The 18412-nt window shown below is 38.6% G+C and overlaps 1 protein-coding gene across 1 annotated transcript in view; it reads left to right on the top strand.

The window, feature by feature from the left end:
* The first annotated feature begins 228 nt into the window (after positions 1–228).
* Positions 229–18412, top strand: part of DNAH10 (dynein axonemal heavy chain 10) — a 57505-nt gene continuing 39321 nt past the window's right edge. Inside the window, exons 1-21 of the mRNA XM_063351338.1 lie at positions 229–466; positions 2419–2564; positions 3364–3469; positions 4440–4555; positions 5039–5264; positions 5965–6122; positions 6837–7067; positions 7723–7913; positions 8388–8586; positions 9026–9220; positions 9812–9982; positions 10727–10903; positions 11262–11387; positions 12113–12282; positions 13007–13158; positions 13550–13714; positions 14373–14580; positions 15471–15627; positions 16801–17277; positions 17742–17900; positions 18238–18354. Coding sequence (XP_063207408.1) covers positions 229–466; positions 2419–2564; positions 3364–3469; positions 4440–4555; positions 5039–5264; positions 5965–6122; positions 6837–7067; positions 7723–7913; positions 8388–8586; positions 9026–9220; positions 9812–9982; positions 10727–10903; positions 11262–11387; positions 12113–12282; positions 13007–13158; positions 13550–13714; positions 14373–14580; positions 15471–15627; positions 16801–17277; positions 17742–17900; positions 18238–18354 — 3885 coding nt within the window. The remainder of the gene's footprint in view (positions 467–2418; positions 2565–3363; positions 3470–4439; positions 4556–5038; positions 5265–5964; positions 6123–6836; positions 7068–7722; positions 7914–8387; positions 8587–9025; positions 9221–9811; positions 9983–10726; positions 10904–11261; positions 11388–12112; positions 12283–13006; positions 13159–13549; positions 13715–14372; positions 14581–15470; positions 15628–16800; positions 17278–17741; positions 17901–18237; positions 18355–18412) is intronic.

Raw genomic sequence — 18412 nt, forward strand, 5'->3', positions numbered from 1 at the left:
GCAGGGGGCGGCCGGGCCTGCACGCCCGCGGCCGGCCCCCCCCTCCCGCTGCCCCGCGCCCGCCTCGCGCCGGGGCCGGGGCCGAGGTAACGGACCGCCCCTGAGGGGCGGTGGGAAGCGCGAGGCGGCCTCCTCAGGCGGGCGTTGGGCGGGCGGCGGCTATCGCTCCGCCCGGGGCCGTTGCCGTGGCCACCGGGAGGCGTCGGTCGGGCCCCGGAGGTCGCCGCCATGATCCTGGACGATGTGCGGGTGCAGTGGCTGCGGGACCGAGCGCTCGCCGTCCTGGGGCTGCCCGATCCGGCGCCATTCGAGGAGCTGCTGAACCGCGGCGACGGCGAGGAGGGACGGGCTGTGCTGCTCTTTTTCGACCGCGGCACCCGGGAGGGGGACGATGAGAGGGAGGCGGGCGCCACGCTGCTGCTGCTGCGGGCCGAGCGGCGCGGCCGGGACGGCGAGGAGGCAGTGGGTGAGGGCCCGGCCTGCACAGCCCTCCCCCGGGCACTGCCTGACCAAACGCCCCTTTGCTCTGACCTTCCCTCCCCAACTCCTGCTTTCCCCCTCCCTCAAGCCCTGGTTTGTCCCATCTCCTGAGTCCTAGCCCCGTTATCTTTACCCCTTTCCCTGCTTTTCCGTCCCTTGGGCTGTGTCCAGTCCTCCTGAACCCCTTTTATCCCACCCATTTCCATGACCTTTCTCCTCTCTGGTTGCGCCTTGGTGGGATTTGCACCCTCCCTGCTGTGGGGTGGTTCTGTCATGCTTTCCTGCCATTTTGTGTGCGTGCAGGCACAGGTGACACAGACAAGTTTGCAGACGAGCAGCAGGAGGAAGGCCCGGATAACCTCCTTCCTGAGCAGTTGACTGAAACAGCCTCCTCTGTGGCGTTGGAAGAAAGTAGGTGGTTTGAGCGGCCAAAGTGTAGTCGTTGCAGGCCATACTGCTGTGGTGGCTAAATGTGACTAGCTAACATGGCTCTCTTGAGCAGATCCAGCTGTATCTGTAACATCAACAGCTTCTTTCCCAGAAAAGTAGATCTGATTTTGTGGATAGTGTCCTGGGCAGTGTAGCTAATTTAATTTTTCTCAGGACCTTCTCCCTCAGGATGTTCCTTTGAAAGAAACCTATCCTAGTTTGGCCCTTTCATCTTTTCCAAACAGGTGGAAAGAAAGAGGCTGGGGTGAACAAAACCAACCCACAAGCACAGATCTTCTATCCAGTCTTTGTCTGTGACATCTTTTACTGGTTTTGTAATTTCAGATTCCTAGAGATTAATTTTATGAAAATATATAAAACAAGTATGTTCCGTTTAGTAGGAATTAATTCATTCCCCTGGAGAGTTGCAAGCTCTTCTCTTTATTCTGATGTAGTTTGTTGAGAATAAAAGTGATCCTGTAAAGAGTTACCATAGGTCTAATACTTTAACCACAGTATTGCAGAGCAGCCTTTCACAAAAAAAAATAGAAAAAATGAAGAAAAAGTGATAGAAACGGTGTCAGAAGAGAGCAATGATTTTCTATGGCTCAGAGATTCAATTTTCTTCTCTGCTATCAGTATCTATGTAACTTCCACAAGCTTCTGAAACAGTTACTTGCAGAAGCAGAGAGTCATGGCCTGGTATTTTATATCCATAAAAGAATTTTGTTCATACTGTGCAAAAAAGATAGGACAATGAAAGTTAAGTGCTGAAGCCTGGTGTGGGTGTAAGTAGACTAAAGGAATGATACAATTCAACTTCCCACTCTGCACCTCTGAATGGAGGCAGCTGCAGTGCTGCAGATTAATGTTCAAAAGCAGTAAGACAGGGAAAATTATTTATTGCTTGATAATAATATCAGCACACAAATGATCCAGTTGAGGATGCAACTATACTTTTTTGCACTTTCAAGTGTCCAGAAGCCTGTGCTGAAAGGGGAAGAAGGCATGGTGCACCTTCTGAAAGACAGAATGAAATAAAGTTTGAAATTCTTGACTGGCCCTGGAATTCATGCAGTTGTTCCTGTGTTACAGTGTCTTCACAATCACCTCTTGGGCATGACATAACTATAAACATTTTCCACATCGTAGATCTGTCACGACAAAACCCTTAATTGTTTGCATTTCCTTTTACAAAGTGGTTTCACCTTGAAATGTGTTAAGCTACTTATTTTGTCATAGAAGATCAATTGCATTGGAAAATGCTGGTAAGGATATTCTAAATAAAGCCCAGTTACCTGTGGAATGCAGTGTAGTGACTTGCATATTTGGATTCAGTTCTTCAGCAATAGTGCTGTCCTATGGGAAAATGTACAATTAACACCAGGTTTTGATGGTTGGTTGTTGAAAGGTGTTGTTGAAGATGGAAGAAAATGCTCAGTCATTTACTTTGAGAAGAAAAATGGAATACCTGTTTTTTAATTCAGTACTCGTGTTATTCTTTCTTAGGGGTGACTGAAAAGGGCAAGGCATTCCCTCTACAACCTACAGACAATGAAAGTGTGTCAGGTCACGTATCATCTCTCTCTAGAGGGTCTGAATTGAGTAAACTGGAGCAAAGATCTACAACTGATAGTATGGAACACACACCACAGGTAAGTGTTGTATTTCACTCTGTTCTTTTGTGGATATGAAGATGCTGGTTTTCTGATGCAACTGTTTCAGTAAAACTGGCAGGCAAATTAAGGAGGTACAGTGCAGAGCAAGTACTCAGAGCAGAACAGAACATTTTACGAGAACAGGAATTTCCGTTCAAAAGCAATGGCCCGTGGTGTCTGCCACAGGCTCTGACGTTGACTGACAAGAGATTGCAAAGGTAATTTGCTTGGCAAAAGGCTGACTTTTGGTGAGAAAATGCAGCAGAGTTACTCAGGCACCACATTAGCTATTCCCAGAGTTGCTTGGAAAAGAAAAGTTGCAGTTGGAGTAATTGCTAGCTAAAGACACGGTGGGAGAAGAATGTAAGGAACAGTGAACAAAGGCTTTTGTACCTCAAGTCTTTTACCTAATTAGATGGTCAGGATGGAGTCTGGGGTTTCTAACTAGACTTGGTTTATGACTGAGATGCAGGTGGAAGGGGAGTACGTGCTTGCACGTTCTCAGAAAGGCACGGGGGGGCAGGCATTTGAGTGCTTTCCTTTGTTTCAGGCACTAATGCTCTTAGTCCTGTTGGTCTGGAAATCAACATTGTTTCTAAAGCTGATGGCTTTTACTGTTAGCTGAGTGGTTTTTTAACATTTAATTTGTGTTAGTAGTTTACTTGGGCAGCAATGTGAAGATAATGGAGTTAAACTAATGATTCTGTCCTATTGCTAACAGCAGGCATTTTCTTGCTGTTAAGAAACGTGGCAGCAAACAGTAATAGTCATACTTCCTTTTTATTTTCCGTTTCAGCTACAAGAACAGAAAGTTGTCAAAGTCTGTCTCTACATGGCTCTTGATGAAATTCCCAAAGAATTTGCATCAGACTTTACCGTATATTTTCTGAGGGACGCAAAAGGTATGTGCCCTGAATAACTGCAGGCTCAGCGTTTTCAGTGTCACATTGAACTTTACTTCACATTGAGAAAAGGTGATGGTGACAGGGATTCAGGATAGTGCATATCCAGATTAATTAACTGGGTACAAATACTCTCAGAGTAGAACCAGGAATCAGGAATGCTCTTCATATGAAATTTATGGGAGGTTAGCTATCTCCTACGTTTTACCATCAAGGATGAAGCTTTCATGCTGCACCCAGAGGAACTAAGAAGATGTAGTTACTACAACTGCTAGAACTGTGTACGATGTTTGGAGGATGAGGAGCTGTATCTGAAAGTTAGACAATAAGGTAGTGATAAGCACAACTGGGTTATCAGACTTCCTGACCTGACTCAAATTCTGATATACAACAGCAGAATGTTTTATCCTGGTATTTATTGCAGCATCTGGAGTAGCTCTGGTTCAGGTTGTAATCAGACCTCAGTATCTGACTCTAGCCCTATAGGGAACAGGTTCTACACTAAAGCAAACAGGTATTTTCACACCTGTGTCAAGGAACAATCAACAGTATGTTATGTCTAATTTAGTGCCAGAGATTGGTCCCAGCATAAGTATTTATGTGGGCTCACCAAGCAGCAACATGTGTTGTTTGAAGCTACTAAATATTTTGTACGTGCCCATTAGTTTCAGTTTTTAGAAACAAGACAATTGAGAAAAAAGGAAAATTATGATAATGTATTTGGTCATTTTATGGCAGTTCTGTGCAAGATTTTCCTGATCTGTCTGTAGAATAGGAGTTCAAATCAAGACCGCTGTTTTGTTTGAACAGAAAACCGTTTCCTACCTATAAGGCTGGAATGTAAAGACTTAGAGTCAGGTGATAACACTTGAGTGTTTGTTTTATTGGAGCTTTAACTTATTATGGAAAGGACTTTATGCTTTCTGTATAAAATAATTAGATTTATGCTAATTGTTTGTATACTGTTTAGAAAGAGTTGCTGAACCTAATGACCTGAGTGAAGCTAATGAGGTTCTTCCTAAAGTGATAAAGTTTGGTTTATTGACTGATGATACTCTTTTGATGCTAAAGAATGCCATCTCACAGGTAAACGTGTAACAGCTTTTATATATGTAGTCTTGAGTGTTTCTATGAGTGATTTGCCTATTTAGTATTCTGTTGACAATATGAACCATGCATAAGAAATACTAGTATTCGATGAGTGACCTTCATATGCCAAAACGAAGTTTTTGTTAATCCTTATTTGATATTTTGTTTCCCAATTTTTTGTGAAGATGTGGAGATGGGCATTATTTCATTGTCTGGCCCCATATGAGAAACATGTAAGAGTGTGACACCAGATACCTCTATTTTTGTGCCGATAGACTTTTGTAAAAGCATGCTGGAGCTATTCCCCTGCAGAACTTGAGGTAGAGAGAATGATGCTAAGGAGGTGAAATGGAAGGACATGCACTTAGATTAAATTTTAGAACAACAATCCATTGCTTAATGAATTGCTAGTAAGCTGACTTTTATTGTTTTCTTTTTTAATATGAACCATCTAATCTGTGGTACCTGTTCGAATTATAGACACTTTCACCAGCTGTCTCCTATAGTCAGCAGCAGATTGAGGAAACTTCCTTTCATCCAGATAGTGAAAACACAGATTCTGAAAAAAGGAATTTACTCACGACTGAGCTTGCAGAAAAGAAAGAACAGCCTGTGGAATATTGTAATATTCAGATGAGGAATGAGATTCAAATGAGCAGGCAAAAATTCCTAAGTGTTACTCAGCAGACTACACAACAAACTGAAGGTGAGTATTCTGCCTAAGCCAGCGCTGTGGTTTTTAGAGTACATGACAGTAGAAAGAGCTTCACCTAGGAATGGCTTTATATAGAATAACACATACAGTTTCTGGGGAAGCTCCAGACCTGATGAAAGTTTATCTTTGCTGATAACAGTAGTATTTTTACTGCCCTGAAGCATAGCAGGCAGTATGGAGAAATAGATGAAATCAGTGGTAGTCTTTCAAACAGCCTGGAATAAGAGCAGGAGAGAGGGTAAACATGCCTCATTGCTTACCAATGTTCAGGGGACTCAGGCCATAGCAGGGTATAGAAAGTGGTAGACCAAATGAGACCCTCGTGTGTTGTTTAGCATCCCTTCTCTGACAGGGGCTGCTGTCATGACACTAAGGGGAGCGTAGTGGCCTACAATAAGCAGATTGATAATCTTCTTCAGCAAAGCCCTAAACCGAATTCTGAATAGTTAGAGATTGGGTTAAGGATTGAAACTAAGTGCTTTTAATGTATTTCTAGGAATATATCTTTCTTTGCACTGTGTTAACTGTGAAGCAACTGGATGTTTTTTGACGTATTCTCACATAGGTAGAGCAGGTGCTATGTTACCTATCGTCCAGTAGCTAACAAGATGGAAGGCATAAGCCGTTTCAGTGATGTTACTTCACTAATGCTGATGGAACAAGACAGTTAATGTGCCTTTTCTTCCAATAGGAAATATTAAACTGGAGATGCCAACTATAAATCTGGACAGAGAAGTGAGTGCTCTTGCCACAGTTCCAGAAGTGGTTGAAGCTCTGGAAAGTTATGCAATGACCTGGCAGAAATTAATATCCACAGCTCTAGAGGAACAACTGAAGAAGGTTCCACAGGTAATGCTGCTTTTATTCCTGGAAACACTACTTCATTTCCCCACAAGAATCTCTTTGAGCGGTTTGTGCTCATTTTTAGTCCGTCTTCATGTTTGATTGTTGGAAAGCCATTTACTAATTGATGTAAAGTAGAACAAAAGTAGTGAGGAACTGTGTGAGTCTGGGAAATAGAATATAAATAGAATATAAAGTAATTCACTGCAGATCCTACCCACACAGGATAACTGTGGAAAACTAAGACATTTTTGTTATCTGCTCTCTTCTAAAGATAGCCATGCAGTTTTAAAAGCTGCAATGATTTTTTTTTAAATACACAACTATATTTTTGCTTGAAAAAAGTCCTCTCTTAAACAAAAAAACCCCACAATTGGAAGGTTCTGATTCTGCAAACACTTCCACATATGAGCAATACCATTAGACATACTGTGGTATTTAATGTCTACAAAGTTACTTGCGCATAAACTTTTGCAAGCATGGACTCTCCAGCTTCAACTCAGGGATATACTCCTCATGAGCAGTGCCCTTCAGTGTGTGTAAAACTTTTGATTTCAAGGATCTTCTTCCGTCTGTTTTTTTTTGCATGGTTGAATCATGTCAGGGTTTTCTGAGCATACAGCATATTGAAAAGAAGGAACAAATATAGTCCTGGTTATAGGTTTTCACTCTTGTGTAACAGTAATTTAGAATTTTTATTTTATTCCACATTACTTGTAGGGTGATGGTCCACTTGCAGAAATTAACCTTTGGCGTGAAAGAAATGATACTTTAAGTGCTCTTACTGAACAGACAAAGCTTCCAGAAGTGCAAAAAGTCTTGGCAATATTACAGGAAGCTGAATCTGAGCATACTGGAGATTTACAGATAGTCTTAAGAGACCTCAGAAAATGTCATGTGGAAGCTATGGATAATGTTAAGTTTCTTTCAACTCTTGAACGCCATTTGAAGGTATGTATCCTTAAGAAGACTTTGTGAAGTTTTAACTGTAGTTGTCTGAGTTTGGTTTCTCCGTTGACACAATCATCCGTTGTTTATTTTTTACTTTTTATCAACAATAAAGATATACTCTACCTTTTTTATAGTTAATAAAAAAAAGGCTTGCTTGTTTTGTTTGAGTGACAGTTGTTCTAATAATTGAAAGCAGAAGCCCAGAGCTGTGAAGAGCTTGGTTTGTAAAACACAGGCTTGGGAAAATTTGTTAGCATAGCTGAATTGGGGAAAATAAAGGTTCCTCTAGTCCATTTTTGAGGTAGCTTCTATCACTGATTACAGCTGATGTCTCAATTTTTAAGCTTTATTGAAGATCATCCAAACATCCAAATAAAGAGTTAAGCCAAAACCAGTCTTGGGACATCTTTTACAGAAAAGAGAATATTAATGAGACAGGATCTAAAAAGCATTTGGAGAATCGATGCAGATTTGCACATCCTTAACCAAGTGTGTTACTTGGGTACCAAGGTGTTGCCTTGACTGGGTATTTTATTTTACAATGTCACAGAATTTCTTAACTTTGGGTATCTATAGAAAAAATACTGGTTTATAGAGTATGTATCTGTATATTTTCATGACATGTTATTCACAATATTTATAATAAATTTAATAGAATTTAACATATGGCACTGGATTTCATGTTGTTTTGGATACAATTCCTTCACTGATGAATGCCTTGAGAATGGTATGGGTTATCTCACGGCATTACAACAAGGATGAACGGATGGTACCACTCATGGAACGAATTGCATGGGAAATTTCAGAAAGAGTGTACAAAGTTGTGGATTTACACACGCTGTTTAAGTAAGTACTGGATTCCTGTTTAACTGGGCTGTATTTATTAAAAACTTCCTTGTCTTACAGGAAGTGCAGTAGATAGCACTTTAATCCAACAGGTTTCATCATTTTTCACTATCTGAAGTTGTATTAGAAGGTCAATTAAAAGTCAATTTATTTTGTAATTTTCATGAGTTACTGAATCAGCCCTGAAGAAATCGGTGCTGGTCCTCTTTTGTCTAGAAAGGACGTAAATTAATAAACCCAATAGAATTATAGTGATAAAGAAGTGACAGAAATATAATCAAAATCAGTACTGAAATAATATCTCCTCTCAAAATCAGTCATATTAAAAATTAAGACCTCACAGTTTTAAGTTTTGCCTAGATCTTTTATAATTAGAAGCTGCTAAACCAGGGCATATTAATCCAGTTGAGATATAGTTTTCTATCTATAGTCTTTTTATCTATAGTATCTTAACTGTTTTGATTTGATTAATAGAGAAGATAGAGCTGCTGCAAAAAAGAAAATAGCAGGAGCCAAAAGCACTCTTGAACAATGGAAGGAATGTTATTTTGCCGTTCGTGCCCAAATTGAAATATCAGGAAGAGAGCAACACTGGGAATTTGACCGAAAACGTTTATTTGAAAAAACGGATTATATGGCTTCAATCTGTCAAGATCTGTATGATATTCTGCAGGTAGTAATATAGACAATAAAAAAAGGGATTGTGTGATCAGTGTCTTGTTCCGTAGAGGAGATTATTTTGTATTGTAGCTCTTGAAATGTTCGCAGCTTTTAGTTTTGTGAGTGGTTTTGTGTTTAAGACCTGAGCAGTGCCTTTGATTCCGACAAAATGGAACTTAATGTTTGAGACAAAATAACTCTTCTCAAGGTACTGGTTGAGAAAAGATATTACTGTGTATGTTGCTGTTATGAACAGACAGACTTGTAACAACTGTTTCACAGATTTGCAGTTTTCATGGGTTGCTATCTTAAAGAAATAATTTTAGATAAAATAACCATTTAAGTATACCATAATATTAAATTTGACCATATATGAATCTGTATATCAATTGCATGATAACACATGAACCATTAAAAATACAGTTTTCTGGTATGTTCTTCTGAATTAACAGATCACTGAAGAGTTTTACAATGTATTTGGTCCCGAACTGAAAGCTGTCACAGGGGATCCAAAGCGTGTTGATGATCTAGTGAGAGCAGTAAATGGACTAACTAGTCCTATGGAAGAACTGACTTTTGATCTTTTTAGCATTGAAAATGCACATGACTGGAAATTAATTATGGAAGAATTTAAAGAAGAAGTTTCAGTAAGTACCACATACTGTGATCCCCCTCATTACGTCTTATATATAGATTCCTTCTAGAATATCAATGTTTTCATTTAAAGAAAATATAAGTTTGCAAAAGAAAAGAGTATATAAATAAATATGTGAATGAAAATGTGAGGAATTCGACCATATTTTAAAGTCAGTATGCTGTTTCCAAGTTGTTTTTGTTTATAGTTTCACTTTATCATGAAAATGGTGAAGCACACTTTTTGTTCATTAGCAGAATCGCTACAGTATGAACAGAGGCTATATATGACCTCCCTGTACTCGTGTACTTCCTTTTTTGGTTTCATTCAGTCCTTCACCCCTCAGCTAAGAATAACGACAAAATACAAATTGTTATGATGTTTTTTGGGATTTATACACCTGCCCAGCAAACATATTAGTTTACATTAATTTCTTGCAGCTTACTGAAAAGGCATCAGTTTGTAGTAATCTATAAGACAAAAAAATAGTAAAAATATGGTTGACCATTCTTATTAAAAAGTCTTTTCATTTTGCCCTCTTTTCTTGGTTTTACAAGATGAATCTCTAAATGATAGCATTTCTTTGCCATCTTCCTTTGTTTAGGTTATTGAAGAAGATTCCAAAAAATTTATTGATGAATCTTTTAAGACCCTTCGATCAGCAGAAGCTGCACTTGACATGCTCTTAAACTTCAAACACATCCGCTCTCGTGAAACCATTAATAAGCAGATGATGATGAAGTTCAATGATATTTTGGACCAATACTGTAAAGAGGTATTTAATTTAAGGATTTCTTACGTAGTACATGAAGCTCTTTACCTAGTGGCATTCTTAAATCTGTGTATATGTCTAAATACCTGTAGTGTCCTTTACTACCTGAAAGACTGACAAGTTTTACAAAATAAACATAATAATTGCTCTCACTTTTTGGAGCCTGTTGGAGAAATAGGATGGTTAATTTGCTGAAACGGATGTGCATATCTGTATGTACGTGGCACTGTATGGTAACTGAAAGATGTTTGCATGTACTCTGAATGTGACAAGGCTTGCGGCTATTCCTTTACCTTGTGAGCAGTAGGTCAACAGTAATCCTTCCTGACCAAATACATCTTTCACACCTTACAGCTTTTTTGTGATGGACAAGTTCATGGTATGACCAAAAGGTGTCAGAGATCAACCGTGAAGGCAGAAATAATTCCTGACATGTTGAAGACTGTATATGGGAAAGCTTTTCATGTCAGAGCATTTTTCTTGATATTTCAAAGAACGTTGAGTTTAACAATAAAATGTAATCTTACAGAAAACACGGCCACAATAGCAGTTCCACTGGATATAGAAAGGAAGACATTCTCTGTAATACAATTAATACAAACAAGAGGTGATGGGGAAAAAAATAATAATTGTTTTTATCCTGCTGCTGGAATTAGCTTCAGAGCTTGTACTGTGTAGCAGGTTAGATACTGGCCATGGAGAAGCAAGTGGAGAAATGATTTTTTGCAATATTTCATTCTCTTCTAGGTTGAAAATGTTAAGCAAATCTTTGTGCAGAACCTGAAGGATCCACCTTTGTACAAGAATCATCCTCCAGTGGCCGGAGCAATATACTGGTCCCGATCCCTTTTCTATCGGATCAAACACACTATTATTCGATTTCAAGAAGTAGAGGGATTGCTTGCTAGTGAACGTGGAAAGGAAGTATGTTAGTTTTTTGATATTTAATGAAGGAAGAAATACTTTCTTCATATTCTTCTTCTTAAGATGTGGAAGTGCTCTTATGTGAGGTGAAGTTCCAAGAATGTCTTTGCACACAGCAAGCCATGTTAGATGTGAAAAGCTAATTGGGACTTTCCCACTGTTTTCCAGAGACAGAGTGACGGAATCAATGACTGAATTCAAGAGCATAAATTCTCCATCACCTGTATTAATTACAAGGCATTATTTGCCCTCTCATCTAATAAAAATAAGAAAGCATATTAAGACAGCATATTAAGGCAGGTTAGTGGAACATTTGTCATGGTCTTTAAAATTAGTTATGTAAAATTTTCCTTTCTAGGTAAAACAAATATATCTTCAAGTGGCCAAGAGGATGAAAGAGTATGAAGATCAAAAATATAATCAGTGGAGAGATGGGACGGAACAGATACTCCCACTGCTATTGAAAAATAATCTTCTGACTGTCGTCACTGGTGGAGCTGCGACCCATGTCAATTCAGAGACTTTTGAGCAGGTGAGATATAGGAAGATTGTATAGCAGACTTCTCTATAAAGAAGAACTGAAACCTATCTGATGGTCAGTGATATTTTTCTAATAACAATATTTTAAACAGTTTTTGAAAGGAAAATTTTAAAAGTTCTGAGCTCAGAATTGTTTGTTGTCCTTTATAAGACGTAGTTGCTGAATGACCTGGCAAATGAAATGGGTGAATGTTGTTTCTCTATGTTTTCTTCTGTGCTGTGATTCCTGTTAATTTTTGGGTTTTGGTGCAACGTCTTTGGGACATTACAACAAAACTTGGGACTGAGATTAGGAAGAGGTAGGTTCCCAGAGGAGATCATGCAAAATCCTGTTCTGACTAAACTTTTGTCTGACTATGAACTTCCATTGGGTTTTCTGTTGTAACTGGTTGCAGCTGTATGTAAACAGTGCTGATTTGGTTTGTTTCTTGTAATCAGCTTTCATGGAAGAGGTATTTGTGTGTAGTTTCTGAAATTAGAATGCTGAGGTTGTTATTGAATTTTAAAGGCATTTCCACAAGCTCTGAATGTCAGCCATTCTAACTTTTACCTACTGCCTTATCATAGAATCATAGAATCATTCAGGTTGGAAAAGACCAAAGCTAACCTTTTTGTTGCATTGTAAGTTTGGTGTTCCTTTCCTTTCTGCTGCTTTTTCTTGTGTTGTAGAGCTCTGTGACAGAGGAGCCTATCACCACAAAGGAAAGTGTCCGCTTTATAGTGAATTTTTCTCCTGTACTCCAAGAGATTATCAATGAAACAAAGTACATGGAACAACTAGGGTTTCCAGTCCCAGAAATAGCAAGATATGTGGCATTACAGGAAGACAAATATCTTAGGTAAGGCTGTAACAGAGTACGTGTTCACATACAGACTTATGGCAGTGTTTCAAATGATTTCACTCCAAACCAGAAAGGGCCTTGAGTCATCAAATTTTGGAAACATGAGAGCTCTTTGTGACTTTTTTTTAAGGGTAAAATGACTAATGGCCATGTTGCACTAATAAGATTTTCTCTGGCACTATCTGCATCCTTTACCCTGTAGGACGATGTCACACAAATGAACATCTTGTCAAATCTGAGAAAAACCAAGGAAAGTAATTTGTTTTGCAATGAACTGTTAGTGCCATTTAGATTTCAACTAACATTTAAACTCACTGCAGCTTTCTTCTTGTGCAGCTTTGGATAAGTCACTTTTGCCCAAATTATGACAGGCATTTAGCACACAGGTATGCTGATAAGAGCCCTAACAGGATTTTAAAGTTCGCCTGTTGAGTTACGTGCTTCAAACTGAGCTGTCTTAAAAACTTTTTCTGAGTTGGGGCAGAAGAGGTTTTTCTAGCTACTATTGGAGCCATATTAAATTTTTCTTTTGTTTTCAATAGGAAACGAATTGCATTTATAATCAATACATATTTAGTGGTTATTTCTGCAAATTTTGCTTTATATACAAGTCTGAATGGAATGATGGAAGCGATCTGCTCTTTGATCTGAGTTCAGAGCTGTATTTCCAGAAAATAATGATTTTATGTTTTGTTGTTATTGTGTTTCTTACACTCCTTAGGTATACAAATGGATTGAAAAACATGCTGGATCGCTATCACAAATTAATGGAAACAATGAATGAAGCAGAAACCAAACTTCTTGATGACCATATTCAAGAGCTCTGGAGAGTATTCAAATCAGGACACAGAAGACTCAAGTGGAATTCCTTAGGTAATGGAGATACTATTTTAGATACTGATACTGATTTTCAGTTAAAAGATTTCTTCAATTCTGCAATCTTTTTTTTTTTTTTTGTCATATGACAGCAATGTATCCCTAAATGGTACATCCTATTGCCACAGTCAGAATAGTAGGTTAGACAGACTCTGATCCGGGAGGGTATTTCTTATGTTTTTATTATGTCTAAAACACTAAGTGGAAATGGATAGAGACTCTCAGATAACAGCTGTAGGGGAGCTAGATGAAGGATTAGGTGAGAAATCACCTAACCTATCTTTCTGCAGAGCATCAGTTCATTCTCAGAGATAAACCACATCTGGTTGTGGCAACTTTGATGCATTGGTGACATAAAAAAACGCAAATGGTTGTGATTTATTTCAAGGTATTGGTGACTTTATTGTCCAATGTACACGAGCCATCAGGAAGTTTGAATCACTTGTCCATCAGATTCAGAATAACTCTGAAGACATAAACAACGCACTTCTGTTCATAGAATCAACAAATCTCTTTAAGTTTCCGCTTTCAAAAAATGGTGATGAACTTCCTAGTAAGTCTTTATATTCCAAGCTCTGTGATGTTTTATTTTGCTCTGTCTGCTACTTTGCATTTTTAGTTGCCATGATCAACTCTTTTAATTGTTACCAAAACTAGTTACAGCAGTATTTCATGGTGTAACAGAGGAAGCACAAGCAGAGATTTAGTACCCTGAAGCTGATGGTGTCAATGAGACAAACAGATCATTTGACTTGTGTCCACCTTGCTTTTGATCACTTTTCCCCTAGCTTTCCCATGATCCTTCTTGTATGCAGTAGTACAGCCTTAGAGCTGCAATCTGCATGGAGTGTCAGCTCCCTTTTGGGCCATCTGAACTGAACTGGTTTCCTCAGATGGAAATTGCAGTGAGGCGATTGTCTCCCAGGTGTCCCTGTCACTTGAGTGAGTGGGTGATGGATCAAATTTCTTTCAATGCTTTGTAAGTCTTAAAAAGATTCCTTTCACATCTAATGGTTGCTATTAAATAATTGAATCCATATACAATCAGAGGGCTGAAATATTAATAAATTAAGCATTAATAGGTGACGATGTTTTTTATCAGTATACAAGATCAATTTCATGTTCACAAATAAAGCCCAGCTAATTATTCCAGTATGCAAGTCTGTTAGGTCTTTTGCAGTTAATAACACTATTTTTTGTATCTTTTATAGAAGTGAAAGAATTTTTTGAGTATGTTAAGTGTGAAAGAGCAAAAGATGTGACACACATGGTTAGAAAGTATTCTACAATTCCACAACTGCTAATGAAAGTGGAAAGACGAGTTGCCAATACAAACAGTGGCAAATCTCCAAAATTAACTTCCTATTATGCATACTGGGAAAATAGGATTTATCAAGTGTTGACACAGTTAATTGTGAAGTAAGTCAATTGTTTGCTTTAATGGATTTTCAGTCTTTCATCTTCATTTTTTTCTGGATCTGTTGATGAGTGTGTATACTGATTTTTTGAGTTTGAACACCTCAGTGATTTGCATTTTGAGACAGATTTGTATTTATACTGTTTTTTTCCTGTGAAGAATGGAGAACTGACAACAAGATACAGGAGAAACCCAAGTTCTTAGAAAATGGATATTAGCATGTTGTTGGCAGAAGAGAGCAGTAAGATACATTTTCTGCAGTGCATGTAGTTGCGTTTCCTTGGTTTATTTTTAAAATCAAGGTTTTGTTTTACTAAAGAATACAATTTTGAGAACTTGGTGTCGGGGTGCCAGGTGTATCCCTATCATGCAGGAGACACCAGTAAAAGAACAAAGGTTTGTTGGATTTTACTTTTACCTCTTCTGCAGCAACTAGGGCCGAGGAGGTTCTTGTAGCAAGGTGTTGTAAAGGCTTATATTATAAGGAATATATTATTACCATAGAGCATTACAGAGTTATAAAAGCTTCCCAGCCATTTCTTCTTCTCATGATCCATGTCTTTATAATCTGGTCGGTGCTCAACTCACTTCTGAAGCTTCATTGTGCTTTCTTGGCTGGACTTTTGCAATAGAGTTGACCATAGTCACAGGGTCCTTTTGCACCAGGGTATCCCCATTTATTCCTTCCAATAGCTTCTTTTAGCTAGTCAAGCTTTTGCATTAAATCAGCATTAGTGGGACAATTTTGCTCTGATACACATCAGTGTTTCCAGCTGAAATCGGTGGTAATTGGCTAAGCACATACCCTATAATTGCAGTATCTGTTGGGCATTTCCATGGGGGGCAGCACCTGGTTATTACTATCTTTGACATGACTTTTTTCTTTTCCCAGGAATTTGAAGGCTTTCAATGCAGCTGTTCTTGCAAATGTGCCACTGTTCCAAACAGAAGCTATTTTATCTGTTTCTGAGATAGTCTTGCAACCTAATGCCAGTGAGATTGACAAAATGGCTGTACAATGTATCCGAGACTGTGTTGAGGTCACTAAGGTGATTTTTGATAAAGATTTACTTGTTGCCAGAGTTTGCTTATGATTATAATGAATTAATCTTGCTTTATGTTTGGGAAAGCATAAATGTCATAGGGAAGATCCATATTGCTTTATCTTGAAATCAAAATATCCAGTACATTGTTCTAATTTTACAGACCATCCTAATTTTACAAACTGATGACAAAGGAAAAAAATTGCCATAAAGCTTCATGCAATTTTTACCCAGGCAAAATTATTTATTACTTTGCAGCAGTTTTGCTAGTGTAAGAACATGATTTGGTTCTATAAATCAGCATACATCAGAAGGAAATGGTTTTCAGATTGCACTGCAGATGTTGCTTTCTGTAATTAAGCTGTTGGAATAAGAAATGCCAGTAGCCTTCTCTATATCACAGCTCTTCTCAAAAGCAGCAGAAAACCAGGTCAGAAAATGTTGGGAGAAGGGCACCGAGGACACATCTAGGACACCAGGTTTACAGCAGATGAAATATCTAGCTTGCTGGCAAAGATGTGGCAGTATTTCCCTGCATAAGTATGTTCACACTGAACTGCTTTCCAGAAAAGATGCCAAATATTGTGGCAGTGTTCCTGCCCTGTGATGATGGAGAAATGATTCCAGGTGTCACCTGAAAATAATAAATTTAGATTAAGTGTGCTTCCTATGCTCAGATTTGCTGTTCTGCTCCACTGCTGCATCCAGTCTGTTTGATCTAATACCTGTTTCTGTGTTCGTGATATATTGTTACTCAGTGGAGATTTTAAAAGCAGAGTGAGTAGTGCATGGAAGGGTTTTGTTAGGATGAGATTAACTCTTCTCTCAAGTTTATGGTGAAAGGTAATCTCTTTTCTTGCTGTCAGAAAAACAATTGATTTGAGAAATCATTCACACCACTTCCTACATAGTCTCCTAAATAATGATTAATTTCTTCACTGAAAGGGTTATCAAGCATTGGAATAGGCTGTCCAGGGAATTGGTGGTGTCACCATCCTGGAGGTATTTAAAAGATGTGTAGATGTGGCACTTAGGGACATGGTTTAATGGTGGACTTGGCAGTGTTAGGTTTATGGTTGGACTCGATCACCTTAAGTGATTCTATGATTCTATGAATGATTCGATTAAAATTACTCTCTACAAAGTAACTGTTTTTCAACCCTGTCTTGAAAACTCTAGCATTTTGTACGATGGATGCATGGTACATGTATTGAATGCCCTCCTCAGCCTGTCGAGGAAGATGAAGTTATCACTTTCAGCTTTTACAGCGATATCTCCCAGAACCCTCTGATAATTGAACAGGCTGTTCTCATTACTCAGAATGTCCACAAACTCCTGGTTTCTCTCAGCAAGTATTTGAAGCAATGGAAGAGGTACCAATTGCTGTGGAAATTAGACAAAGGCGTAGCCATGGAGAGGTTAGCTGCAGAAAAGCCTGCTTGTATCACCTTTGATGAACAGTTGCAGTTCTATATGAAGGTAGCTCAAGAAGTGACTCAACAGCCATTGATTAAAGATGAGCGATGTATCAGGCTTCAGCTGGCTCCTTTAGTCTACACAGTGCAGGAGAATGCTAGAGGCTGGGTGATTTCACTTGGAAAGTCGCTTAATGAGTCTGCAAGAGAGGAGCTCTTCAGTCTTCGGGAGGAAATTCAGGTAGGTGTTTTCAATTCCTGTTGTCTGGTGTAGCTAGCATGGAGTAGTAGGTGATGATCTGAACCACGCTCCAAATTGATTGAAACTATCATCTGGTGTATTCTGGTACGTCATATGTAAAGAGGTGAGCCCTCCCTCTCTGTAGCTGGGAAACAGGAGAGTGTAGTAACATGAAAAGCCAGGACGTTTTCACTCCTGTATTGGCAAAAGGTTCATACTGGTGATTCTGAAGTTCCCTTTAAACTGCTGCTTGCAACTTCGATTTTATTGTAGCAAAAACATCCCTTCTGTACTGGGGTTTACTTTTTGTTGATATTTTTTCTCTCTCTGTGTGCTATATTTATTACATAGATTAAAAATGAAAATGAATCTGCATAATATTTACTTGTGTTTGACTAATAATTATAATTCTGCCTAATTGCTTTGTCAGTGTTGCTTCTGGAAAATATTTTTACTTTTTACAGAGCTTATCAGAGAATCTTAAGAGATCTCCAGATTCCCTGGGAGATCTGAGAATTGTCCTTCGCACAATTGCAGAGATCAAAGGCATGTCCTTCAATGTGGAACTGAAATATTTGGACATCTGGGAGAGATACCGAACTCTTGCAATGTACAATATTCCAGTAAGTGTATGTTATGCCTTATCTCATAAAACATTTCAGATTTGAGCTAGGGACACAAGTGCCTCACATATGAATGAATAAATGTTTTCCTTGTAAGACATTTTACAGAATCACAGCGTTATTGAGGTTAGAAGGGATGTCTGGAGATTGTATAGCCCAAACCCCCTTCTCAAAACAGTATTTCCACTTTAAAATGGACATATTGCATGTGTTTAAATCTGATTCAGATAACTTTGATGCTTGTTTTGTGTTTTACAAATTTATAATGTGAACACGCACTCCTCACTTTTTTGTGACTAATTATTTCTTGTGAGACATGTTACTTGTTTTGTTTTAGGTAGCGAAAGAAGAGCAAGAAATGGCCAACAAGATTAGGGAAGAGTGGGAGGCTCTCTTCTTGGAAGCATCAGAAGTTGATCACAACCTTGGAGGCATAAAAAGGACATTCATGAAGGTAATATTTGTAATTAATGTTGAAAAAAAATCAGAAATGGAAAGGAAAACAACTTAAA

This window comes from Chroicocephalus ridibundus, chromosome 13 (assembly GCF_963924245.1).
Source record: "Chroicocephalus ridibundus chromosome 13, bChrRid1.1, whole genome shotgun sequence".
Taxonomy (NCBI): domain Eukaryota; kingdom Metazoa; phylum Chordata; class Aves; order Charadriiformes; family Laridae; genus Chroicocephalus; species Chroicocephalus ridibundus.